We start from the raw sequence: 27258 nt of genomic DNA on the forward strand, positions 1-27258 counted from the left end.
GTTAAATATATGGGCTTGAAGACCAAACAAACTAAACAAATCTGGACAATCAATTTCATTTCCTCAATACTAATTTTAATATGTAAGCGAACAGCATACTAACTTCCGTATCCTGGTATTTCTGATTTTTTATTTTTAAAGAAAAAGTGAGCATGCATTTGTATAACTTTTTCTAAAATTTAATACTTGAGATCAAATTAGCCACTAATGAAGAACATTCCTTCTGTACTCCTACTGGAAAGGACATCTCACAATAGAATTAGAGTGAGTTTTAATAATTTTCCTTGAAGAAACATCCTACTATAAATTCCACAATTACTGCGGTTCACATGCAAACTCGGTTTGAAATTAATACCTTGGTTACAGAGTGTTTAAAAATTTGATTATCAAAAAGCTCTTGAATTCCAGTAAAACACAGCAGCTATTAACATAGACTTTCAGCAGCTATTAACGTAGACTTTTAAAAGGTCTTCTCTCCAAACAGGTGTTTTAACATGGAATGCAACAGCATTTGAATTATAGTTGTATTGCAACACTCTGAAAATTGATCAGTATCAGTTGACAACACTTACAGAAAAATAAAAGCTGTAAATTTGTCAAAAATAGATTGCACTCTGCCTCTCAGTCATACTTAGGCCAATGCCCCAGCATGGCCTGTAAAAGAATTCTGTAGCTGCAGTTTGTTTTCAGATACCCCATCAGTTGTGGTCAGTGATAAATATTGTTCTTTCACTTCACAACAGCCCTAGAACTCCCTCCTGTATCAGGGAATTGTCTGACACGAATGGCTGTGCTAGCTTTTTTCCATAAAGTACTTGTTGTGTCATTCAGACCACAGACGACAGGAAATCATCTAGTAATTATGCAGCATGCATTACTGCTTTAGTCATAAAATGTAAACCACACACACTGGCAAGCCCTTGGTTTTATGCATTTATTCCCTTATGTAATTACAACATTACAGAAATATTAACATTCCAAAGTAAAGTACACAAATGTCAGGAAACACCGGGATTTGGGTTGACAGAAACTAACGTTGCCCTTTGGGGCATATGCCTTGCAGATTGAAGTATAGGGTCACCTTGTTTTCCATGGTACCCCTGCCACAATCAGTATATTTAACAATTCTCTCCCACTCCCCACAAAAAGGGGTGTCTACTATATCCTTTCATCCTCATCATTAAACATAAGAGTACATATGTATGCATGCAAGTATGCCTGCGTGCATTTCACATCAACAAATTCATCACTAAACATGTATTGCTGGTTTTCATTAGGATACGCTGAACACATGAACACAGTGCTCAGTTTTTGAGATTTTGGTCTAGCTGCATTACCTGGGCTAAGAATCAAGTTCTGCAGACAGGCATTAAAACCTTTTTTTTTTTTTTTACTCTCTTCATGAGCCGCTAGTTTTTTTAATTTTGTGACACATGAATATATCTTTCATTCCAATAACCCTCAACACATTTTCCAAAAAAGGCCCGTTTTATAAACCAAGGTAACGCTGGCCTGGAGGGGAAAAAAATGGCAAGCCATCATATACCTATTCACCCAAGGAGTATGAACTATGAGGAAAACAAAACCAAAAAAAACCCTACAATTCAGATGTATCCTAGTCATAGTACCCAATTACTTCGTTTTGTAATCTTAACATCTGTAAATAAGATTTGGTTTTACACGACCAACTTTATTTTCAAGAGAACTACTCCACCAAGCAGAAGGATTCACTTCCAAGTGGGTTTACCAGAAGGACCACATATTTTAGGTCCACAGCGTAATTCTCCTTCTAAATTGAAAGCACATGTTATAATCAGAACAAATTATCTTCTTTCCAGACATTGTCAACTAAACCCTAGTGACTGATGGGCTGAGGCTATGGAGATACAGGAGAAGGGAAGCATCATTACTTGCTTGACAGCACAGGGGACTCAAGTTCTGGAGGGGAGCATCCCTACATTACAGACACCTCCACTTTTCTACTCTCTCCTCCCAGACTCATTTCCTTTCTCCTCAGCTTCCAACGCCTTCTACCCCGCCCAATATTCTCCAGCTTCAACCTTTATTAGGTTGTTTCCTTGTCCTTTGCTGGGTCCCAGCATGCAGAAGTGTTGGGAGACCCTGCTCTCAGTCCCGTGCTGCTGTGGATGCGATCCCAAGGGGAGTCCTCCTCAGTGAAGCCGTGACAAGAGGATTTTCAGCAGCAGCCACTAAGGCTTTTGAGTGCATGTACACCTATACCGACAACAATTTTCAGATACTTTCCCCAACTGATTACAATTTATCTTTTAGACCAGTGACAAACAGCCTGTGTCTGATCCCTAGGCAATATTCAAGCCTCAATCTTAGCTTCGAGGCACAGAGCAACTAGAGTAACTGAAAACTTGGAAAATTGTTTTAATCTTCATCAAAACAATGTCTCCAACATTCAGTAAACAAAAATATCTCAAGGAAAGTTTAGCTAAAAATTCAAACTGAAGTAGATGGGCAGGGGAAATTTGGATAAAATACCATTTAAAAGTAAATAAATCTTTTAAAAGCCACTATCATTTATCATCAAGGAACTTTAATGAAAGGTATCTGCCAACTCCATAGGTATTACACACAAACGTAACATCCGCACTTATAAGCGCTATTGAGTAAATTGCTATCTCATAAGCTAAGAGCACATATCTGATCAGTTTAAGTTTTTTCTTTTTAAATATGTATTAAATCACCTTCCTTTTTTTTTTTTAGACTGAAGAGATAGAGACGCATGACTACTGATATCAGTTTTTAACAAACTAGAAAGTCAGTAAGGTAATTTTTGAAGACAGCTGTAGATGAAGTTCTACAACAGAGTCTCCCACTCCAGTATAAATTAAGTACTGGGACCCACAGATGCCTGAGATTAATCCCAGATTTAACTTGCGATGGCATCTCTCTCTCAGACAGGATAACACAACAGATTTTTGAATGACCACCACAGAAACAAACGTATAGTTACATTAGACTGTGAAACTTAGTTTCTTGATGCTAAGACATCTAAAACTGTCAAAACTGTAAACAAAGTCAGCATTGCACCAGTCATACTGCACAGCTTATATCTGTAAACTAACCTTGGATATTGGACAGTCTGTCCTGCTGTAGAACAGATGCATCTTCAGGCAACAGAGAAGTTAAACTTTAAGCTTAAAGAAATGTTTCAGTTCATATTTAAAAAACTAACCAGATTTTAAAACACATAGCTCTACATTTTAATGCTGTAAATTAATTTACAAACAAAGCATCTCACGACACATGAAGTGCATGATGACTGCATACACAAAAACATTACTTGCCTTCATATGGTGTGTCCGGAGGTCCTGCTATTTCTCCTCTTAATTCTGTAAAATTCTCATCTACAAGGTCTACTTTAATTTGATTTTTGCTCGTCTTAAAAATAAACAGAGAAACAAAGGGTCATAAGTAAGCATTTGACATACACATTTCCCCCAAAATAAGATACTTTAAATTTCAGAATCATTTTTAGTTTTTAGTTCAGTAACCTGAAGTGGATGGCTATCTTTCAGTTGCAGTTTTCCTCCATTAAAAGACAGTTTGTGAGCCATTAGAAAATTCAGTATCATTTGTACTATCACTAAAATAAGCAAAACAACCCAGCAATATCTACAGTTATTTTCATTGGTTACATTTTAAAAAGGCATTGCAATCTGTCAAATTAGCTATGAATTCTAAATTATTCTAAAACTACATTGACTTAATCACATATTGCCTCTTTTCTCGTTTAGAGCTATGAAATTAATAATAGACGTATCTGTCACTTTCACTGGGATACAGGAAGACTTCCCCAAAAGGAGTGCTCACTATTTTTGAACAATATCATGAACTAAACAGAATATTGTAGCCTTAAGATAATGTTTGTCTTTAACAGTTAGAAGTAAGGTACTGTTTTATTTATACACTTGAATTTCATTGTCACCTCCTCAGCATTTTCACACCCCATACCAACTTGCCTACAAAATAAAAACACTGGATTTTGATACTGAAAAGTAGTTTCTGGAAAACATATGTTTTTTCAGAAGTGTGTAGCCAGAGCTATACATTCCATTGAATTTGCCTTCCAAGTCCAGAGAGCAACATTAATGAAATTCATACAGATCCTTCAAGCAGTAACTTTTTTTTTTTTTGGACACTGTGAAGCAAAATTTCTTTTTAGAAAGAGACACTATGAAGTTTTTTGTTTTTAGAGGTTTGTTCTGTATAATCCTATATACCATGCTCACTGAATACATCAGGGATTTCCTGAATTGAATGTTATTTTCTTCAAAGCCTTTGTACCATCTTCCCAGGCCCTTACAACATGAAACTGATGGTTGCCATCAGCTGGTTCTTAGACCTGCCAGTGATGTAAGCTGTTACGGGTGCAGAATTCACTGAGGAACAGCTATGACATTATCTCTAACCTATTTCCTTTCCATAAACATGCTAGAGATCCAGTCTCCCCCACCAAAAAAGCGTGCCTTTCAGACCACAGTTGCTCACAGTTATAAAAGATCATTTTTTAAAATCAAACTAAGTAACAGTTTCACCACGTAAAGGATACCAAATGCGAGTTCCAACAAGTTAATGCAACAATGATTTGAGAGCTTTTACATCTCTAGTGACACACATTTGCTTTTAAACTTGGGTGAAAACCCCTTAACCCACATGAAGGAGGAAGCACCTGCAATTGCATAGTTGAGGACAAGCAAAAGCACACTTCAAAAAACAAGAGTCAACCACAATACAAATCAAGAACGCACCATGCACCTCCACAATGGAAAGGCAGTATTTAGCAATGGGTGTTTTACTTGTTTAAACTTATACAGTTTTTTTTTTTTTAATTTAAATTACTTGTTTAAACTTAGGTTTTTTTAATTTTAAACTCAGCATCAGTTCTTGTGTCATCTTGCATGACCTTAGCTAAGACACCAGAGAAGAGAAGGATGCTATTAATAGAACTGATGAAACATAGTCCTTCATTTTAAGTTTTCAGATTGGCTCTCTTTTCTGCCACTGTTCACAGAAATTGCCTGACCAGAGATCAACCAAAACAGTTTTCTTTCAAGGACCCTTTCCAAGCTTTGTCTCCATAATACTGAGCAGCAGAAGGGCAAACTGCCCCCAGAAAGCCAGGCACTGCCACAGACTCTGAACCCCAAATCAATCGCAGGTAACCCATACCTCTTGCAAGCTTTTCAAGCTTCCCCCCCCCCCTTTGTTTTTTTTAACTCCATCGCTATTTTAATTGGCAGGTCACTGCACAAACTCACAACTGCTAAAAGCTTACTCAAAAACAGATTTAGGCAAAATTACAATCTATTAACACCCACCCATTCCTGTGACAGCATTCTTTCCCAACTGAAACAAGTTTCATTACCTCTAATATTTACTCCTCTCTTGTTATATTTATAACAATTTCCTTTTTCAGCCTTCATTTTGCTGTAAGCAAGCTGAAATTAATTTCTCCACAACAATTGTTTTCTTTCAATTCCTCCATTTTATGTCCCCTAGCACCTAACTAGCCCTCTGTAGAGGAATTCAGATGAAGTTTCAGAACCAGTGCCGTGCGCACTTTGTTGCGCTCCCTGAAAACACACCACAGCCTGGAAGCCCATTTGCCTTCTTCCATGGCAGCATGGCACAAGGCTCAGATCAAGCGAGTCCTAGTAAGCCTTCCTGGAACAGTTACCTCCTCTTCAGTGCCTGCACTGTGCCATCAGAGGTGCTGTCCCTACTCCCCAGGAAAGCACGTTGGTTTAGATAACCACTAGTTAGTTAACAGGTCACTAAAGCTACCTGCTGAGGTCCTGCAATCATTCTAACGTTCGCTGGTTTCTCCGGCTGTCAACTGCTAAGCTGTTGTCAGCTGCAACTGGTAAGCTCCAAGGTTACAGCAGGACTTCTTGTTCTTTGCAAGTAAACCCACAATTATGCATCTTGTGGACTGAAGCAAGAGCAAAAAGGGTGAATGTCAGTGACACAGTCTACAGTCAACCCATGCTACTACTTAATTTTCTACTTAATATTTTCACTTTTTTTCAGTGTTTTCTTTAAGACCTTGCACACTGACATAGCAGCTTGGCTACCCACCTTCATCTTCCATCCCAATTAGCACCACACCAGCCGCTTTCCCACAACCAGCCCCTCTTGATTGAGGCACGTGGTAGAAAAGAGCAACCCAACGCTAACCCTGTCATCCATTCTTCCCAGCCGGCGAGCCCGGACCCCTCCATGAGATGGTGAGCTTACTGTGATAGCTGTGGCTGCTCCCTGGTGCACAGCCTTGAAGAACAGCGGGCTGCATTACACCACCGCAGCGTACGGAGCAATGTAGTTTGGGGATCGTGCTTAGGTTCTGCCTTGCCCCCCATATAACCGATGTTTCTTCAGCTATGTAAACAGAAACGCAATTCCCTACTATTCCAGGAGACTTTTCAAGGTGCAACTCAGCTTGACCTTGCCAATTCTTGCTGTTTTGTACATCCCTCGAGTAATAACTAATATTAAACTGTACTGAAGTGATTATTCAGCCAATTAAATCGGGAGCGTTTTCCTACAATATTTCCCCTTAATGAGGATCACATAGGATAAAATTACTTCATTTTAGCAGCTCTAACAGAATAAATCCCTGGCCTCCAGCACCATCATCACAGCTGTCTCCAGAAAGCTACCACCAGCAGCATTCTGTTCAGTGCTCCAAAAACATGCCTCCGATACCACCACCACCACCTTAGCTGCACAGTTTATGAACCAACCTGTGATCACACGAGCTGGTTTTCCGGAAGCAATTCTCCTACCAAGACCTTATTGCTCTGCCATGCCAAGTCCAAAACAGCACCACCTCCTGTTGATTCAGCAGCAATTTGGTGACTAAATCCCTGGGCTAACAATTCCTGAAGTATCTGAGCCATGCCATCACTCGCAGCATTTATTTCTGTAGTCCAGAGCAGTTAAGTTCTGTAACAACCCAATTCCCACTAGTATTTCTTGCCAAGATGAAAATGCTCCATCCACACCAAAATCTTCTTCTAGGAACCTACAAGCCCAGTGCTGTACCAGCAGAACTTCCCACCATCGCATTTGAAAACGACTTTGATCTAGACTGACAATAAATAAGAAAAACGAGAGTTAAAGCAACATATGCAATGCATGGTGCCATTTCCTCATTTTTTTTCCTTTATATTCCAGTCAGACTAGGAATAGCCTCTTTTTTTTTTTCCTCCTTCTTTAAATGCTTCCCCTGCTTCACGCTAGTGCTCTAGTTGAGAAGCTTCTCCTTTCAGACCACCCTAGCTGGTGAGACTTTCCGTACGCATTGCTATAGTCACGTTTACCCAATTCTATCCCGCCTGTGTGGCGATTAAACCCAAGGATGGAGTGAGGGAGAAAAGTCGGGGAAGATTCATGTAAACTTCTAGCCATTACAAAAGCGTTCTCTCTAAAAGGAAACTCAAAAGAATCAATCACTCCTGAGGAGTCATTCTGCAAACATCTCCCAAAGATTGGGCATTAAATCACACTTATCATAGCAGCATTTGATTTCTAACACTTTGACATGTCTTTGCCTGCCTGCTCTTAAAAAAAATGCAGAAGAATTACACTGTAGAGTCTTATTATCCGAATACCTTCCTTGTACAGGACACACAATCCATTCCAGCAGAAACCTTGAAGAGTAAATTCTGCCACGGGAAGACTTCTCAGTACTGTCTTCGCTAATCTATTCAACCGCTTTTGAAGAGCAGCTCTGTACCTTCTAACATTCCTCGCAGCAGAGAAGAGCCCTGTTCTTTGTATTCACCAAGATCTACAAGCATTAACAAGGAGTCCCTCAGAGGGCCCTGTCTGCTTTCTGAACTTAATCAGTTCTTTCTCCCGAGCCTTCCATGCCATCTCCTCTCTTCTCCAATCTGCCTTTTTTCCATCTTTTATTTGTATGTTATTCATGGCCAACTATCCTCTTCATTAGTTGAATGCTTCCACGCAAAAATCTGAAAGTTTCCTTCACAAAAGATTAAAAGCAAAAAAAGAGCCAAGACAAAACGGTAACATACCAACAACACAGGAACACGTTAATGCAAGATGATAAAAACTGCACTGTTGTTCTGAACATTTCTTTCCCACATATAAAATATTATTTAACACACCACAAAAACAAGCAAACAACCCCCCCCCAGATATCTCCACGTCAGTCATAGCTACAAAATACAAGCTTAGTAACGGAGGATGATGGCATACAGCTAAGAAATTTTGCGTGGGGTTATACTAGAACCAACCAGCTCTACTTACTCTCACCATGACATTACCTTAACATTAGACCTTTGATTCCTGCATAGAGTTTGCTCTATACAAATGTAACAGTTCAAATTCTCCACTAGGCATTGTTAGCAGTAATAACTTCAAAAAATGAAAACAAGTTCATTCTTATCCTGTTACCCACAAGTTTACAAGGCATCGGTAAAGTATTCAAATTCCTTTTGTCATAGTTGCCAAGTTATTTCCTTACACTTTTTTTTTTTTTTAAACAATAGCATTAGCTCTCTCAACTTACAGCCCAGTGATTCAGCTGAGACTCTTCTCCCATATGCCAGATTTTTTGAATTGAAAATTCAAATGCTCACCTCTAAGGCTGCTAAGAAGTCAACTCACCAGCCTCCCTTTTCACCTCCCTGGCTTTCCTTCTTTGCAAACCAAGGCTTTATCTTCTTTACCCTTTGCTCTCCCAGAGCAGCTCAGGGTAAGCACATCACAACCAGTTAGCTCACCCTTAGGCGAGAAATGGGAAAATAGCAGAAAGGCAGAATGCATCACCTTACTAGAAAGCAAACCAAAGTGCAAGGCACTACTTCAGAAACGTTGAGCTTCATGCAAAAACATTTCTTTTTTACCCGCCACCAACTCTGAAGAACTACCAAAGCAAGAAGCAACAGTTCAATACCTTGGAAGTATTTCTTCAGACTCACTCCAGCTTAAAAGCTGGAATGAAGTACATCTCCAGAGCCCTAACACACCTGAAGCTTGTTATTGTTAAGAGAAGCAGAAGCATCACGTAATTGTGACAGTCATGGCTATGAGTTATCTGCACTGCACAATCAGTTGAGATCCGTAGATCACATTTGCATTCTCAGGAAGAGCTCCTGCTGACCTTAAAGTCATAGAGCAATGCTCATAGAATCGGGGCAAGGAAAAGAAAGGAAGCAAGTCTGTCTAAAACACATTGAAGAGCAATTTTCCTAGACAAGAAAATGTCAACAAAAAGAAATGCATTTTCTTACAAAACCCTGGTGCTATTATCAGTCTCGAAGTTCCTTCACATTTCACATTCTATCCCACCTCACTGTGTTTCACATGTGTTTTCTTGTTATGCATGTTTTAGAAAAATTAAGTTAGTTTTGTATACTAATAGCAAAGAATTCTGTCCATTCATCAACATACTAATATGTAACTCATTACAAATATATCTAAGGAGATACAAATATGAATACTGTGGAATATTTCTGTAGTATTGGCAATAGACTCATACTAAAGTTTTCATATTTATCACAGTTTTAAGTTAAATGCATCTCTAAAATTTTTCTTTAATGAAGTGTTTTAACAAGAGACTAAACCCGTATCAACTTTAAAATTCTGTGTTATTACCAGTATTTACGTACAAGAACAGTACTTGGGGGATTTTTTTCTGTAAGGACACAAAACATCAGTATTAAACATCTTCATTTTGCAAGAGCTAGACCTAGCATAACACCAAATTTTAGCAAAACTTTAAGGTATCTAAATGCCATTCTTGCTAATGTTCAGCTGTTAAAACACCACCCTACCAAAATCAGGACAGCATCAACCAGCTGCCAAGGTCCTGCTGGAAATAGCATAAAGAAGGGGGTAAGATTTTGTGCAGGCGTTCACACAACTGCACAGCAGTCACCTGGGTTACAGCTATCTCATCAAGAAGGTTCCTTCATTATAACCCAACCCCTTTATTTCATTCACCACGAACTGCAACGAGAAGGAGCATTAAAGCAGGAAGAGGAGACCAGGCTGCAAGAGGAACGTGACACCACTTCTTGGCACTGCCTTCGGACAGCTTAAAAAGAATTCTGAAACTTCAGCTCTAGTGTCTGTCTAAACTATTTCTGACAAAATAGCTGTGTCAGTCACGGGCAGAGGTGTAACTGACACAGCTATGCCAGCATAAGCTCCAGGAGCAGTTACACAATCATTGCTTGTCTCACTCTCAGGGATGGCACAGCTTCACCAGCTTAACCACACCACGCAAGCTGTGTATACAGCAGCATACGTGCACTCTTGTACTGGTGTAAGGACCCTCACACAGACATAGGCTATGTCTATGTTTAACCACGCATGATATTTACAGTACCTCGAAGCGTTAATCATGGCAGGAGTTGCAGCAGTGGAACCTGAACCTAACGTGAGTGCCTCTGAGATACTGACCTCCAGTTCAGGAAAGCCTAAAGGAACAAGCAATTTTGTAGGAATGCAAGATGCACGTCCTTCATTTTTCAAGCACAGTTCTGGTTTTGATGCAAAACAACTGAAAAACCCTACAGTTAAAAGTATGCGTTAATAAACAGTTTGAATCACACTCTGAATTAGTCACTCTACAAACACACAACACCATTTGAGGCAGATTCTGCAGTCAGTTCTCTAAGTCTGCCCTGCTTAGGTTGCTAGTAATTCTACATACAAAGGAATCACAGGATTCAGCTCATTTTAAATCGATTATGCTAATGCACTCAGTCCTAGAGCCTGAAGACGTGGAAATAGCTCTGAACAGTTTTTCCATGCTAGCTTCCCATATGGACACCCTTATTCCAAAGTGAAAGGGCTTACTCAAATGCCATGAAGGCTCCAAGAGTTTCCAGAAAGGAAGCAAATATAACACAGCTACTGTGATTTCCACTTGTATACGCTACTTTATTTCATAATAGCCTCCACTACTTAAGTTTTTGCCGTATTGGGATGTGTTTAAAAGTACTTTCTCACAGTTCATTTCCAGCTAAAAATATCTCTCGTTCTGGGTCTTGATTCGACTTGAACTACAATGCTTACCTAAATAAAATCCATTTGTTTGTTTTCTCCCCATAAATCATTGCACAAACCCATTTCAGAATCTGAAGGCATGTTACCTTAAACCTCAATTTTCCAAAGCAACTAGAATTACACAATCATTAGTCATTTTTTTTTCCCAATGAACTATTGGTCTTACTGGCTAGTAATGAAGAAAGATGATGAAATAACAGATAGAAATTAGTTTCCTACGTGTCTCGTGACAACAGACAGAAGTAGGCATGATAGTCCCTATCACCCTTCCAACAGAAGAACGATGTACAGCGTGAGCTCAGCTGTCTCAGACATGGGCATAGCCAAACTGGAGTTATGCAGCGCGACTGACTGAGTTTTCTGGTGTCAGAAGTAGAAGGACTGAATGAAGCTTCTTCTATAGCCAGAGATATTCACAACATCTCTCTCCTGTGTGGACACCGATGACTAGAGGAACAATCCACAGGCTTAATACAATCCTGTTAAAACACAGTAACAGACACAGATCCAGTCCCCAAACAAGGTTACTTTTGCTGCTCACAGAGGTACTTTGTTTATTATGTGGATAACCACTTTTTGATATACTTCGGACAAGCAGATTGAGGTGCTCCCAATTCAAATGTTACAAGTATTAACACTCATAGTTCTTCATATGATATGGGTATCATATGAATATCATATGAAGGGGAAAAGCTTAAGTTAGTAGTGCAAAGGTGGACTACGTCCCTAGAGTGCCCTAGAGAATACCATTTCTCAAAATTCAGTCTTTGTGATAAAAGAACTAAATTGCTTATTTTCTTCATCTAAATTGCAAGGTTTTACCTAGTCTGTCAGATACAGAAAGCCTGTGTATTAACTATAAAGTTTAACCAAAAGCATTTTCTCGATTTAATACCATTGATAGTGTAATTGTAATAGTGTAATTCATTTTTACTAGTGTAAAAATGAAGCAGTGACAACAATCCTTGTTAGATCATGAAAACAAGCTAGAAACCACTTAACAGGTAAGTAACTTAAGAACTACACTAAGCATTGCACTAATTCAACAAGTTTAATGCAACTGAAAGACTATCAGACAACTCGATATTGGAGCGTAAACCATTACTTTCTTGCAGTTTTGTAGTTATACAAACTTACTATGATAAAATATTAAATTTCTTTAAGTTTCAGACTGAGTAAAGTGAACTAACCTTCGAACTCGTACACTTCTTTCCTATTAAAGCCAAACGCCTGAAAACAAGCACAGAAGAATGAATGGGAGACTGGGAAGGTTAAAGGACGGGCTAGTTTCTGCTGTCCTTAGGCCCACACAGAGTTGTGCTCGGAAGGTACCATCTGGCAGCTGCAGCCTAACCCCTAATCCTAAACTGACTAACCCAGTCCCGTAACCAATGACCCGCTGTCTTCCCTCAGGTTTTTAAGAGATTACAAGAGGCAACCAAATGAGCCTGACTTCAATGGAAACCAAGTTCTTCCTGCTTTCCATTAACTCCCAGTGTCTTTGGGATTCTGCCAACCAATATAGACCGTTCACTAGAAACCTGGACTCAGCTGGATACATATTAACAAGAAAAATGCCATTAACTGAACACAGGAACAAGCAGTAGATCTTGCCTTCCCTGCACAAATATTCCCATTACCAATGCTTGGCCAACTCACTGGTCTGGTCAAATGATCACTAGTATGCATTAAGTATTCTGAATCATAAATTTACATAGTGTTTTTCATAATGCTAGCATTAATTAGTAACTACATCATACTTATTTTAAAAGCACAGTTGTACGACAGGTATAAAAATATACGTAAACCAATAGTTCAGAAAGATCCCCTTCGAAGTGAGAATAGTAAGCACTTTCCTTAAAACACCCTAGTCAATGCATTTTGTTTTGAGCAAACTACTCCTTAGCTACCAAGAAAAGGTGACTTATGGACCGGCTCCTTCAAAGGCAGAGATGCACAGATCCGTTCCGAGTTACTTCGTCTAAAGGACATGGTTTACTGAGAGGACTTGACAGGTCAGTCTGATGGTTCACTTCATCTTGCAGGTCTTTTCCAAACTAGATGATTCTACGATTTTCTAGTACAAACTGGAAGACCTAACCAAACACACCACAGTGGAATAAGAAAACCAAAGGTGCGCAGTAATGGCATTTCAGTATCCTTTTAGGTAACCTCTGATTATAAGAAACAGCTCTAAACCTTGTCTTGCCTATAATCACAGTCAGAGTTCGAAATACAGAGGAGACAGTTCCTTCCAGCAACATACAAAGGACACCACAACAGCTATTTTAAAGTTAAGATCCTCACATTTCAGAGAAACGCAGCTTAAAGAAGCATTATGAATCTCACATCCCTTCCTCCTTCATGATTCCAACCCAAGACTCATTCAACCTAAAAACCATGACAGCTTTGAATCCACCAGAAAAAAAAAAAAATCTAATTTGAAGACGAAGTAGATTCATTATTGCCTTACAACAGGGGAAACTTCTGTAGACAAAAACTCTACTTAAGAGTTCTTCAGTTTGTTTTCAGGGAAAATGTTTTGCCAGGTGTGGTGACAGTTGTAGCCTCTGTGTTACTTTCTTCCACAAACAGGAAAAAAACACCAATAATTAAAGAAGACTGTAGACATTATACTAGCGACATAGAAGCATGTAGGAAGAGGTATATGGAGGGTATCTAGTCCCACGCCTCCTGCTCAAAGTGGGTCCAACAAGAGCAGCATGAGATACAGAATTTGACTAATTGAGTTTTGAGTATCTCCAAGGATAGAGATTTCACAGCCTCTCTGGCCAGTCTGGTTCAATGTTTGGCTACTGTCAGGGTAAATTTTTTTCAGTGTCCAGTCAGATTTTATCATGCTCCAGCTTTTTTTTGTCTGTTGCTTCTCATCCTGTCCCTGCGCACTCCTGAAATTAGTCTGATTCTTCTCCAGAGGCAGGTATTTGTGGAGGGCAGGAAGACGTCCTTTTAACCACTTCTCTCAAACTCTCCTCACATGTTCCAGCCCTCTAATCCTCCTTATGGTGTTCTGCTGGGTGCACTCCAATAAATCAATGTCCTTCCTATACAGGAAAACCTGGAATTGGACACAGTACTCCAGATATGGTCTCACAAGTGCAGGTTAAAAGCGAGGAACCACCTCCCTCAACCCTCTCACTAACACAACCCAGTATGCAGTTGGCCTTCTTTGCCGTAAGGGCACAGCTGAAACGTGTTCAACCTGATGTCCACTAGGGCACAGAGGTCTTTTCCTGCTAACCTGCTTTGCCTCGTCAGTCCCCAGTCTGTACCTACTGATGCATGGTGCCATCTCCTCCCAGATGCAGGGCTTGGTACTTAACTGTTTGACTCCACAAGGTTCAGCTCATGGGTTCCTCTGCACAGCAGACTGTGCTCCAGTGCGTTGATGCCTCCCTCCTGCCCTATTTGGTAACACGCAAGTTTTCTGAGATGCTGAACAGACGTTGGTACCAACACAATGACTTTGGTTTAAAAGTTCTCATTTTTAAATGTTTTTTTTTTTTTACATTAACTAGGCCTGCTCTAGCTCTACTCACAGACAGACCAGCTGCGTTCGCTAAACCTCGACTGACCTCCACAGACCATTCTTATGAATCAAAGCTTAGACACGTAGATGAGCAGAAAATTGACATTGTTTAAACACTGTTGTTGATTCAAAGCCATAACAGAAGGCATTTCATTCCTTTATATCTGCATTGGTTCTACATAACAAATGGGAAGGGAAAAAAATCCACACTTTCCACCAGGCCTTTCTAATGACACCGAAGCACAATTACTAGCTATTGCTACCTTTCCCTTCTCCCTTTCTCCTGTAGGGCACGAACAGGTAGCAGACTCCAGAACAGATACTGCATCTCCAAGAAGGAAGTGGGTCACTAAATTTTTGCCATCAAGCCACTGTTTCCACGTGAAAACTATTTTGGATTCCAGTTAGTTACAAATTTTAACTGCTCCTTCACGTATCTGCTCGTGCAGATATTCATATTCCGTAACTGCTGTTGAGTTTAATTTATTCTCAGCCCTATCTGGGTTTACTTCCCATGCAGATAAGCCCCTGCCTTCTGATACACACGAGAGGAACATTTTGTGGTAGAGACACCAACAACTCTCTGCTTGCTAGAAGGAAGCTGTATTTACCAGCGTGCTACCTTCAGTACCAGAGTAGTGGTTTTGTTACCTAGAGCAGCCTTTGACTTACAGATGACCAGAGAACTACTTACATTTCTACACAAAAAAGAAGTTTGAACCCTTCATTGTTAGCATAATACCATTCCTTTAAAGCACAACACGTGATGCTTATTAAAATATGAAAAAAATGCACATTAACATGCCCAATGAACTACTACCACTTCTCAGCGTCAGTCTTTAAATGACCACAAGATTTTTCAGTGTTTCTAGTAATTAAGTGCCAGGTTCTTCCTCTCTTAAGACAGCTGCTTATAAACAGAAAGAAGGTAAGAGTTTGGCTACTCACTGCAGCATTCCAGTAACTTCATTCTGAAATAGTACTAACGTCCACCAAAGCCATCATCTGCTTATCAAAAAGGAAGATGAAAAAAAAAATGGGCTACTCTCCCTCCAGCGATTTTTGGTTTCTCCATCATGCTGCAGCCTCATACTTTTATGTTTTGCTACTTTAGTTTCATTTAGCCTAACCCATGAAACCAACGAGATAAATTAATGAAATGTGAGAACAAGAAACAAGAAAGTTGAGCAACTGATGCCTTGCCTAGGCTAGGATTTGAAGTATTGTGTGAATTAACGTACTGCTTACTTATTTTAAGTTTTAATATAAGCACAGTACAGTAAATTATCACATTTAACTTGTCAAGTTACTACCTAGACTAACAGCTTCATCTTTGTTAAAGATTCAGCACCTCACCTACATTAGAATTTTAAAACTTTTTCTACACGCAAAAGTGTATGGAGCACTCCTGACAAAGAAATTGTTAGCTTTACCTACTCAATTCAAATATTTGAAAAGATGCAAAGCTACAAGGATCTCTGCTAAATGCACAATATCCCATTCCTTAACTTAAGGCCTGAGAACTTACAATAAAATTAGAAAAAACAAAGCAAGCAGAAAAAAAAATGCTTCTGCTGCTCTAGCGTGTAAAGATGTTAAATGCTATCACCCCTCCCCAAAATATCCCTTCTCTTACCTGTACACCAGAGACTAAGACAAGTCTAAAAATTGTTTTAATGATTTCCCAGAAATACCATTTATATCACAAAAACAGAGAGCACTAAGCGTATTCATTCATATAAATAGTACACCTTATCTACAGCAAGGATAAACACTTTTCAAAACTCCTCCTGCACCGATATTTAGAAGTGAAATTTGGTGCTTCCAATACACACTTCAATCGCAGAAGAAATAATTACCATCCAGCTTCTCCTTTTTAAAGATTTCTGGTTCTACCACCCTATTTCAGTCCCCAGATGAGTGCTGGAAGACAGAGAGCAAACTCCCTCTGTATTCTTTCCAAGTGTGCCCACCCCCTCCCCCTGGGCATTTGTGCTCTTACTGCATCTGCAAAGGAACAGAGGGGCTGCTCTTCATGTTCAGGTGTAGCTCAAAGCATCAAATCAAGAATAATTTGAGAGTAGATAATGTGAGCCACTTTGCCTTCATAGAGAAGCTTAAACTTCTAAACGACAAATTTAGCACCACCATTTGTGATTTTTTTTTTAAAGGAGAAAGGTTTAAGACTCCTCTTAATACACAAATTATGCAGAAGAAAACATTTGTTTTCCTCTTTGATTTGTATACTTAGTTATACCTCCCTATTCATTATCTCATTCCATGTATTTTCATGCTTAGTGGTACTACTGACACCACAGTTTGATTGCCTTTGAATGTACAAACATTCACAATAAAATTCTGTTGTCTAAACTTTTAAGCATCGATGAATGCCCAAATTCCATATTCAAGATACAGGCAGTATATATCCTGTAACCAGCAATTCTATATATCCACTACTATACCAATATAACACTCACATGTGGCTTGCTAGTGGCAGGGAAATATCAAACTCTCGTGTTTTAATTCTAAAATTTCATAATTTATTTCATAACTTATTACTGGGGTCTTATTTGTGGGAAGTTTTGCTCGGTTTAAATACTACTACGAAATGGTCTTTATTTCCAGCCTTCTATGCTGAGTTCGTCACTGCATAGACTGAAACAGGAATGGAGAAAAAACGTGCTTCACTGGATCCAACCTCTCGAGTAAGAAAATTTGGCACGGATTCCCCTTCCCCCCCTGAACTGGAGAATGGTTTTTGTTTGTTTGTTTTCCCTGCATCAAGCAAAGGGAAGGCATCTTAAAGCTGTTATACAGCACTTTCAAATAAAGTCGTCTTTGTTCCCACAATATGAGCTGTTATATAGGGTACCAGGTCTAGTCTTTGTAGCTTTGGTATGAAGATACCCACCTAGAAATTTCTCTTAGCTTACAGAGAATCCTGTAGTCAGCGTGCAAGAACTTGGTGACAACAACCTGGGCTCTAAAGGCAGCTGTAAAACAAGGCCCTAAACATGTTTTCCTTAAACCATCACTATCTTCAGAAACATCTCCTCTCAGCTTGTCCTCTATGAATGTGTCCAGATTTCTAAAACACCAGCAGTAGGAGTTACAGGCTCACATTAACATTTCACAAGCATCTAACCTGCAACATCATCCCAAGTAGGATGACAATGACGACACAACTATTAAATCCTATCTGGCTGACGTTCACCAACTCAGCCCCAGACACAGCAGAAGCTGTACTGATGCAACACTGCAAGAGCTGCCGTGTACGGCCCCAAACAGCTCCAAAACTTCTCTGATGCCCCCTGAAAGCAGCCAGCTTGTCTTACCGACCACCGCACACCCCTCAGGTACACACCATTCCAGAGACATTCTGCTGAGCAAGACAGGAAGGCTAGGTAGCAAGACAGAAACGAGTAAGGTTTTAAAATCCATCCACCTGAAGGTGAGAACCTACACTGGGGTAATGGAAGTTCTGCATTGAAGCACCCTACGTAAAGGGGGATTTACCTGCAAGAAACGCAAAAGGATAACGTAAAAGACATGCTGCCCGGCCTCAGCCCTGCGGGGCGAGCTGGAGGGGGCTGTGAGGTGTTACCTCCCCCTGCCCCAGCCCCAGCACCCCCCGGCCCACCCCGAGCCGCCTCTCCCCGGCGGGCAGGGCCTCGGCTGCGGGGGCGAGGGCCGGGGGCGGCGGGGCAGGCCCAGCAGCGGCCGCCCCTCACCGGGGGCTTTCCCCACACGTTCCCGTTCCCCCCCCTCCGCCCCCGGGGGGGAAGGGCCCGGCGGGTGCCGTCTCCCCGGGCCTCGCCCTTCCCCTCCCCGGGGCCGCGGGCCGGGCCCACCCCCGGCGGCGGGGAGGAGGAGGTGGGGCCGGGGGGGACCGGCGGGGCCGCCGCCGCCGCCTCCCCCCCGCAGCCGGGGGAGGAGGAGGAGGAGGAGGAGGAGGAGGAGGAGGGTGGTGGCGGCGGCGGCGGTCCGTAAGGGGGGGGGGGACAACGGGGAGAGGCTCTGACCTCCTCGCTCTTCAGCACCTCCTTGAACTCCCGCTTGATCCTCTGCACCGCGATGTTGGCCATCTCCGCAGCGGGCACCCCTCCACCGCCGCCACCGAGCCGGGCCCAGCGAGCTCCGCCGCCGCCTCCGCTCCCGCTGGATAACTCCCGGCCCCACCAAAATGGCGGCGGCGCCGAGCATGCGCGCTGCGGAGCCCGGCTCCGCCGCCGCCGCCGCTCAGGAGGGGCCGCCGGGTGAGCGGAGCCGAGCCCAGCCCGCACCGGGGGGCGTCGAGGGCCCGGACGCCTCCCGGGGGGTTCGTCCGCCGAGGGGAGGCTGCTGTCGCTTCCCTCCCCGCAAGTCCTGAGGGTGCGCCCCGGGAGGCGGCTGCCTGCCGCTCGCGCTGTCACGGAGCGGGCTGGGCAGCGAGGAGCCCGCCCGCCGCAGGCATCGGGGCCTCCCCGGCGGTGCGGGGAAGGGGGGCCCTGAGGCGAAAAGCAGCGGCCCCCGGGGGGACAAGGTGGCAGGGAGCGGCCTGAGGTGTCCCCGAGCAAACACCTGGCTGCCAAGCTTCCTGGTCCAGTCCCCGAGCAAAACCCAGCAGAGAGGGCTCATCCCATGCCTTGAGAATCTGTTTGACCTGTCCATACAACAGCTCCCATCTATTTTTTCCCCATAAAAATAAATAAAAAAAATAATTCTCACTTGAAAAAGGCACAATACCCATCATGTCTCTCTCCCAGCCCAGCTCCTCGCTTTGGGTGCGCTGATGTCTCCTCACACAGCACGGGTGAAACCCATGGGCCACAGCAGGCCCCGGAGCAGGTAATGGGGAGGCAGCACAAGTAACTCTTTTTATGGATCCTGCTACAAGATTTTAAAAGCAGATTAAAAGGTGAACATGTCGGTCCTGTCTAATGGACTGTTATATTTTATTGCAGAACCAAATGCTGCAAGCCACAGATGTTGCTCTGTCTGGAAAACAGGAACAGGATACCAGTAACCATCCCTGCCGGTCTAAGGTGCGCAAAATATGGTATGGTACCGAGCAGTGTAGATAGATTTTCAGAAGGGAACGTGAGATTGCATTTACAACTTGTTTATTCAGGAGCTAGAGGCCTTTCAAGACACTGAGGTCTATAGAAAGATTCTGTAGTGCCTGCTCTTTCTATACAGTGCAGGACAATATACAGCATAGACGTTTGTCTCAACAAAGTCAATTTCCATTCTCTTAGAACAGATTGTAGTGGCTTCCAATTGGGATTGTCTGCTTCTAGTCTGGCTGTCATCTTTAAGTGCTATCTGTTTATCTCCATTAGTATACATAGCTTTTTGACCATTACATACACATTAAAGAAAGTATGGGCTGAACAGATTAAAAAAAAAATCTGGCAGCTATAGTACAGATGTATATTGTTATTTTTCTATGTGTATTTACTTTTCCCTAGTTGTTTGACTGGAAAAAGCCCATTTTCCTGCTACAGTGTTGTACCATGTGCATCTGTTCACCAAATTAGCTCTTCTTCAGATCAAAGCTTGTTTTTAACACAATATACAATGCAGTCTCTCAGCTGAGGTTTTTCAGAATCTTTCTGAGAAGGACAATTTTGCAGTAGGCCTTATTTCTTTTTAATGACTTCCAGTGTGATCTTGGGCCTTCATCTTCAGAATAATTTAGACATACAGGTCTTGACGATGTGCTTAAGTTCCTTTTGAGGACGTAGGCCATGACTTCTCTGTGCCTTAGGTTCTCACCTGTAAGGTACGGGTAATAAGCTACGCAGAGCTTTTGGATGAAAGTTTGGTTTATGGTGTGCTGAGCTCCTATGGACAAAAAATAAAAGGGCAGTACATAAAATCTGCAGGTTGAATGCCTCGTGTCTTTTCAGACAGCTCATAGTAGTAAAAAAGCTGAGCTTCTAATATTCAGATTTTGCTCAGAATGGAGTGGAAAACATGACCTGTATCAAGTGTCAGAATCCTTTGTGTTCCTATGAGTGTGTTTGTATGTTATAGGTAGTAGACATCCAGTAACGGCCACAGTAAAGGGCAGTGATTTTGCCTGGTTTGTATCTAGGTTCATTCCCATGTGCTCATTTGGATTACAAATGTCAGAGTCTGTTACTGCAAAAAGCAAATCAAATTAATATGAATTACCATATCTCTTTTCCTTACCATAACCCACTCCTTTGCTTTGTCCTTAAATAGGCATTTTTTCTTATCTTGCAACTGTTTCATATTCACCATATACTTTTCCAGCTCCCCTTTTTAGTTGTCCTTTTTCTTTTGATTTTTTTTTGGTAAAAAATAGAGAATATAAAAGGCTTTTTTTTTTTTTTTTTAGGGGTGGTGGTGGTGTAGAAAGGAGTAGTGGCAAGGTCTGCCAGCATTAAAATATTGCATAAAATCAATACTCTGTAGTCAGCATACTGAGGTTATTGTCGTATACCCCCTTTAGGTATGAATGTAGAATACCATAGAATACTATATTCTATGTAGAATACTGTAGTTTACTAATTTGCAGAAGAGTCTACAGGGTTTTAGGCCACAACAGGACTGTAGACTAGAAGTCTTCAAACAGTATTTTTTATTTATTTTTTTAAATGCTTGGAAAGAAAACAATGCTTAGAAAAAATGAGAGCATACTCAGCCTCTTTGCATAATTTCAGTGACTTCCATGTCTGACTTCATTATACATGTTATAGTATGTCAACAATACAAATCTACGTGTATCCTCTGAATTAAGTTCTCATTAGTCTTTTACCCTTAGAAAAACCCACATACAAAAGACTGCAGTCCTTTGAACATAGCTCACTTTTTGTAATGTGAAATTTTGTAGTATATCTCAATTCAGAAGATTGTTCTTTCATTAATCCCATCGTCAGTTTAGCCTTATAGCAAACAGTTCTTTCAATAGCAGCCTTCACAAACTAGCTGCAGTGGTCTATACTTTTGCCTGTGGTCTTGGTCATAAATAATAAGACTGGGGGGTACGGTTCTGAGTATCCACGCGTTTAGTGTGTTTGGCATATTGCTTTGAAATACTTCCGGAAGTAGGAGCAGGAAATATGGTGTATTAAATGAAGTTGTAACTATACAATATTATTGCAGGAGGAAAGTTTATAGGATCAGTGGCTATAAACTGAGGTCAGCGATTTAAGACATCAGCCCAGTCTCAGCAGGAAAAGGCTGCTGTTGCCAATGCTAGGATAACCAAACATGCTAAACAAGATATCATTTCCCACTTAATATGGGAGATGTTATCCATCCCACAACCTATATGTCAGAAACAGTTCCCCACATTTTCATGGAAAAGTGGCTCTTTCTCATGCACAGATTGTGTGGGCATGCTGGACTTGCCGCAAATACAGAACAACCAGCATGTGCATGGCTCATCTGTCTGAGACTATGGATTCCCCTCAACCCCAGCATACTGCCTGAGGACTCCAAGATGCTTATGTCAGCACTGAGTGATTAAATTGCTTCTCTTCAAGTTACAATTCTTGGTGATCTCTTCCTCATTTCCATATTTTGCATATTTTATTCAGTTCATGTCAGTAGTGTATTTTTCTGTTAGAATTACTCAAGAGAATTTGGAATTATTGTGGTTGTTCCCCGTGATAAGAAGAAGAAAATACAATTTCTGAATCTGTAACTTTTCAGCATGCAACATATTTTTACTTCTCTTGCTCTTTTCCATCTTGCATAACAAGACTTCAGTCCTTGCCCCCCCATCTTGGCCTCTTTAGTTTAGAAAAATCAAAAATGTCAAGTTTGGTCTTCTCTCACTGTTGCTGGAGGATTTCTTACCGGAGGAGAGAGCTGTCTCAAGAGATCTGTGTAGTGATTTCAAACACTTTAGAAAGAGGGACTGAAATTGTAACATATTTTGTATTCTTACTTCACTGTAACATATTTTGTATTCTTATTTCACTTATCTTCAAGAGGCATCTATGAAAGGATTAACCTTACAGGTTGTGTTAGTATTAGATGGTATTCACTTTGCATTTAAATGCTCATAAGCTCATTTATGATATGCTTTATTAAGAAATCAGCAACAAATTGAAGCACGGAAGCATGGAATATTGATAAAAATAAGCCAGTTTAAAATTTAGCTCTTGTTTTACACCAAATTTACACCTACAAATTTACGCTCTCGGTTATTCCAGCTTGCATAGAGGTCTGCATGCCAGAAGCCGTTTCATTTACCTGCATGGCATCTTGCTCATTACAGAGACTATGAAAACAGATTTATCCCGCGCATTTATTGTCTGTCACATTGTGTTCCTGTTGTGGCAGCGTCCGGGTGACTCAACTCATTCCGAAGATGAGCTTTATCATAAAAATAACCAACTGGTTGTGCGAGTTGACCGAGTTCTTAAGTCGTCATCCCAACTTTCCTGTTCCTCCTATCCGTGTCCACGTCCGGTTTTGTGGCCAGGTGTAACAGTGCCCTCTCCTGGGTGGAACTGGGCGGATTTTCTTGCTCGTCTGAGACAGATCCCGCTGTTGGGGAGCTCTTTGCCTTGCAGAGAGCTCATGGCACTGCTACTGTATAAAAATGGTCGTCTAATCTTTCCTGTAAAGGTGTTCAGGAAGGACTTGGAGGAGTTCTGCAGTCGGAAATGCCTGAAACGGTAGGACAGAAATTGGTGTTCCCAGTGGAGAGATGCTGCATTCAGTCACGATTCGCTCTCTCTAAAGTTGTGGTTTTCGTGTCATTAGCAGCTTGAATATATTTCCTTAAAATACAGTAAGTGCACTAGCCAAAGATCAGATTTATCTGAAGTCACTTGGTTTGAAAACATATGATGCCACTTGCCTGACTTAGTGGAGTTAGATCAGAAATTAATACAGCTATTGATTTTACATCAATCTATGGCTTAAACAACACTTAGCAAAATTTCCATGAAATAATGCCTGTGCAGAAAGTTTTGGTAGTTTAATAGTAATACCCTATTTTTCTTCACTTGTTAAGGGTTTTCATTAGAAATTGATGTTACGCCCTGGACTTTTCATTAATTTGGTGGCAAGGCAATATCTTCTAAATTAATATTTTATCTGAACCTGATATTTTTGATAGGAAAACCGAGATACAAACAGCCCCCTTTTAAGTCTGTCAGCGTTTTTATTTTTTTTAAAACTTATGCTTTGTGGAGGAGTGATTTTCAGCTGGTGATATATACACCTTGGGACCCAGAAGCTGTTTCTTGTGGGTTCATGAAAGGCAAAAAAACAAAACAACAAAAAAAAAAACAAGCAAACAAACAAAAAAAAAACAACCAACCAACCAACCAAAAAAAAACAAAACAGGTTTGGCTATGACAGACTTCTTGTAATTCTGTGGGAGGACCCAGTTTTCTTAATGTTCTTGATGAGTGGGCATCTGCCTTGAAAAATTTGGCCTCAGAAGACTGACAAATCTATCAGAGGGAACTAAAAGCATTTCTTATAAGGAAAAAATTGTGAAGCTGTACTCTTTTCTTCCTATTACAGAAAAGAAGATAGCATTCCTTTTGAGGATCCTTTCAAAATGAAAGCAAGTTGGGAGTACAAAAATAGATTTCACAACCTATTATTATTAGTTTTATGAGTATCAGAGTTATAAGGGAAGAGAGGATTTGGCAAATAATATAAATGATATAGTTACCACACTGCTTTGCTGGTATATTTTTTTCCACTTAGAAACATTTTCTACTCTGACTGAAGTATTTGTACTAGTTTAAGCATTTTGCATTACCATCTAATAATGTAATAACTTACAGTACATTATCAAATCTGCGTAACTTTATTTTATAGAATATGGCAGTCTTCTTTTCATAGATAGATACAAAAGGGACTTAAGAGCTGCCTTAAAAGGGCAGCTGGACAGCTTTTCCTGGACAACTGGACATCATCTTCTCCTCTGTCCTTAGTATTTCTGACTGAATAACAATCCCTGCTATTTTAATGACCATAGGGACTCAAATCAGATTGAGACTGATGCACAGAAAACCTCAATTTCATAAATGTCATCAGGGCTGAAGCATATACAACCTTGAAGCTAGAAGCTTAAATTTGTTGTTCAGCGCAGTAGTAGCAAGAGAAGTAGCTAAATGCAGTGAGAAAGTGAGAGAGAAGATTAAAATGGCACTGATATTGTGGAGTGATTGCTTGGGGGTGGAGTTAGGGTATCTCATTAGGACAAATTAATTTAGAGTTAGAACTGGAGCAGCATTTATTGTGAAGCATTAATTGAATGAATATGGGAATCCAGAATAAATAAAAAATAAAAACGCTTTCTGTTAGAGTGAAAGTAAATGCAGTAACAGCCTAATTGCACAGCACTGGTAGTAGACTATGGTCATTAACTGCCAAAATATTTTCATGTTCCTGAAAGTGTAGAAAAGCTATCTGCTGGAAAGGTTTTTGTGCACAAATTGCTCCAACTGACCGCGTGTAGATCAGATTGGGGTCCACAGGGTGCTTCCGCCTGGCTTCCTCCTTTTTCTTTTGAGGAGACAGGCAACACTTTCTCGGGTATTTTATGTTAGAAACTGTTCTGCTACATCACCACTGTGTCTGCTTGGGAGAATGGGATGTGACTGGACACCTCTTGCTCTTCACAAAAATCTATGTGATCTGAGACATAGAGCCATCAATGCAGGCTGCAATAAGGGATGTGCAAATAGGGATCAAGCTCCTGCAGGCAATAGCTACACATTACACCTGGTCCCTACTCCAAAAAGCTTTCCAGTTATAGGAGATTATAGGTGAACGACGTATGAACAACCACAGTATGTGAAATATATATGCAATAAAATAAGAAATCTTCTAGAGGAAGTGAGAACCACAGAGAGGATATTTTCCAGAGCATTTTGCATCATCAGTTCTTATGAATCCTTTCAATCTGTTTTGTAGCACACAAGATTTCTTAGGCATCCTGAAAAGAGGAAAATATCATTCCTTTTAATAAAAAAGAAATCTAGAGCTCTTGTATTCAGCTATTATTGCTTGATCTAGCAATTTTGGGATTCTGAGGCTTTTTGAAGATTCTAACTAGAATTTGAACTTATTTCTAATGAGAGCCATCTTGCTAAACTACAGTATGATCTGTCATGATGGTCACCAAATCCACAACTGATGGAAGTCTTTTGGAACTGTCTAGAATAAAAATTTACAAGCTAGTGAAGTTTGTCAGAGATCATCCCAAAAGAGCTCATCCATGACAGATGGGTAATTTATCAAGTTGTACTGCTGTTGATACCATCCTAAAGTATCTGCTAGGACAACTTTGTATTAGGAAAAGAAACTTTTCTATTGATCTCACTACGGTAGAATACTAATTTAGCTAAATCATTAAGTCTAAATCACTACTCACTGTTTAGACCACAGTCATGGAAAAAGTTAATTGAACGGCATTTGTAGTCGTATAAACCAGTAACTACCAATTCAAGAATACAAATTAAGACAAACTGATTTTGTTGTTTTCCTAATCTAATTGTCTCCAGTCTGGCTACGGGGCTAGCAAGGAAATGGGATCTGGCAAGTTATTAAAGGAAGAAATGGAGGATAAAGTCATGTTAAACAAAAAAGATTCAAATGGTGTATGGTTAGTGTATCAGCTCATGTGCAATGTCCCTGAACAGAGCAGAAGCAGGCAATTTTTCTGGTCTTTGGATCTCTATCAGGTACATAATGTTTCACAGAACAGTATTGAGAAGATCCCTGCTGCTCTTTGTGCCTTTGTTTTCAGCAGTAGTGCTTGCCTTTGTTTCTGGAAGATCCAGTTTGGGTATGAGGAGCTTGTCTTGTGCATTTTCTCAAATGAGGGGTAGCAATTATGGCAGTTTCAGTGAGGTGTAACCCATCTCATAAAATTCCATTACAGCTTTCCCATCTTCCTGACAGAGTGCAAAAAGATTGCATGGTAAATTGGAAATTGGCACCTTTTAAAAGGCAGTATTCTAGACTGTATTTTTCTTTCCCCAATTAGAGGTTAGTCATGCTGGGAGAAATTCAGTCATGCTGGATGATTGTCTTTCAGGATTTTGCAGCTCCCAGCTCCTAGTCCTAGGAACGTTGTGGTTGGTGTTACACTGTGGGTCCCTTCCCTAATCATACAGCAGGCATAAAACCTGTGAACCCCAAATCGTCTGTGTATGCACTGTCTTCCTGCACAGCTATTTCTTGGTGTCTTGTTATCCCTGTATTTTCGTGTCATCCATCTTAAAGAATTTTACTCCCACTGAAATTGTGGTGGAAGTGCTCTCATGAGATCATCTAGTTCAACTCCCTTGCTGAAGCAGGACCAGCTAGAGCACGTTGCCCAGGAACATGTTTGGTTGGATTTTAAATATCTCTAAGGACAGAGATGCCACAACCTTTCCAGGCAACCTGTTGTAATGTTCAACCAGAATCAGAGTAAAGCAGTGTTTTCTTATGTTCAGCTGGAATTTCATGCGTTTCAGTTTGTGCCCGTTGCTCTTGCCCTGACACTGTGTGCTGCTAAGAAGAGTCTAGCTCCCTCAGTTGTTTCTGGCACCAGCTTCAAATCCTTTTCATCTTTTTTTCAGTAATTACCTCCAGTTTTAGAGGCAACATCTGTGTCCAATTTAGACCTCAGTAGCTTAACACAAAGGTAACCA

The 27258-nt window shown here is 40.8% G+C and overlaps 2 protein-coding genes across 5 annotated transcripts in view; one reads left to right on the top strand and one right to left on the bottom strand.

The window, feature by feature from the left end:
- UBE2K (ubiquitin conjugating enzyme E2 K) overlaps window positions 1–18795 on the bottom strand; it is a 36794-nt gene extending 17999 nt beyond the window's left edge. The window contains exons 1-3 of one of the 3 annotated variants that reach the window (XM_035551302.2): window positions 18146–18188; window positions 12270–12309; window positions 3321–3414 (exon numbers count right to left, since the gene is read on the bottom strand). In XM_035551302.2, coding sequence (XP_035407195.1) covers window positions 3321–3414; window positions 12270–12309; window positions 18146–18180 — 169 coding nt within the window. In that variant the 5' untranslated portion in view covers window positions 18181–18188. Of the gene's footprint in view, window positions 1–3320; window positions 3415–5820; window positions 5969–6779; window positions 6847–12269; window positions 12310–18145; window positions 18189–18651 lie in introns of those variants that run through there. The other 2 variants (XM_035551312.2, XM_035551303.2) reach the window with 2 other exon arrangements.
- Window positions 18583–27258, top strand: part of SMIM14 (small integral membrane protein 14) — a 53049-nt gene continuing 44373 nt past the window's right edge. Inside the window, exons 1-3 of one of the 2 annotated variants that reach the window (XM_035551266.2) lie at window positions 18583–18885; window positions 19375–19456; window positions 19573–19653. In XM_035551266.2, the coding sequence (XP_035407159.1) occupies window positions 18704–18885; window positions 19375–19456; window positions 19573–19653 (345 nt within the window). In that variant the 5' untranslated portion in view covers window positions 18583–18703. The remainder of the gene's footprint in view (window positions 18886–19374; window positions 19457–19572; window positions 19654–27258) is intronic. The other variant, XM_050710437.1, reaches the window with a different exon arrangement.

Source organism: Cygnus atratus, chromosome 4 (assembly GCF_013377495.2).
Source record: "Cygnus atratus isolate AKBS03 ecotype Queensland, Australia chromosome 4, CAtr_DNAZoo_HiC_assembly, whole genome shotgun sequence".
Taxonomy (NCBI): Eukaryota; Metazoa; Chordata; class Aves; order Anseriformes; family Anatidae; genus Cygnus; species Cygnus atratus.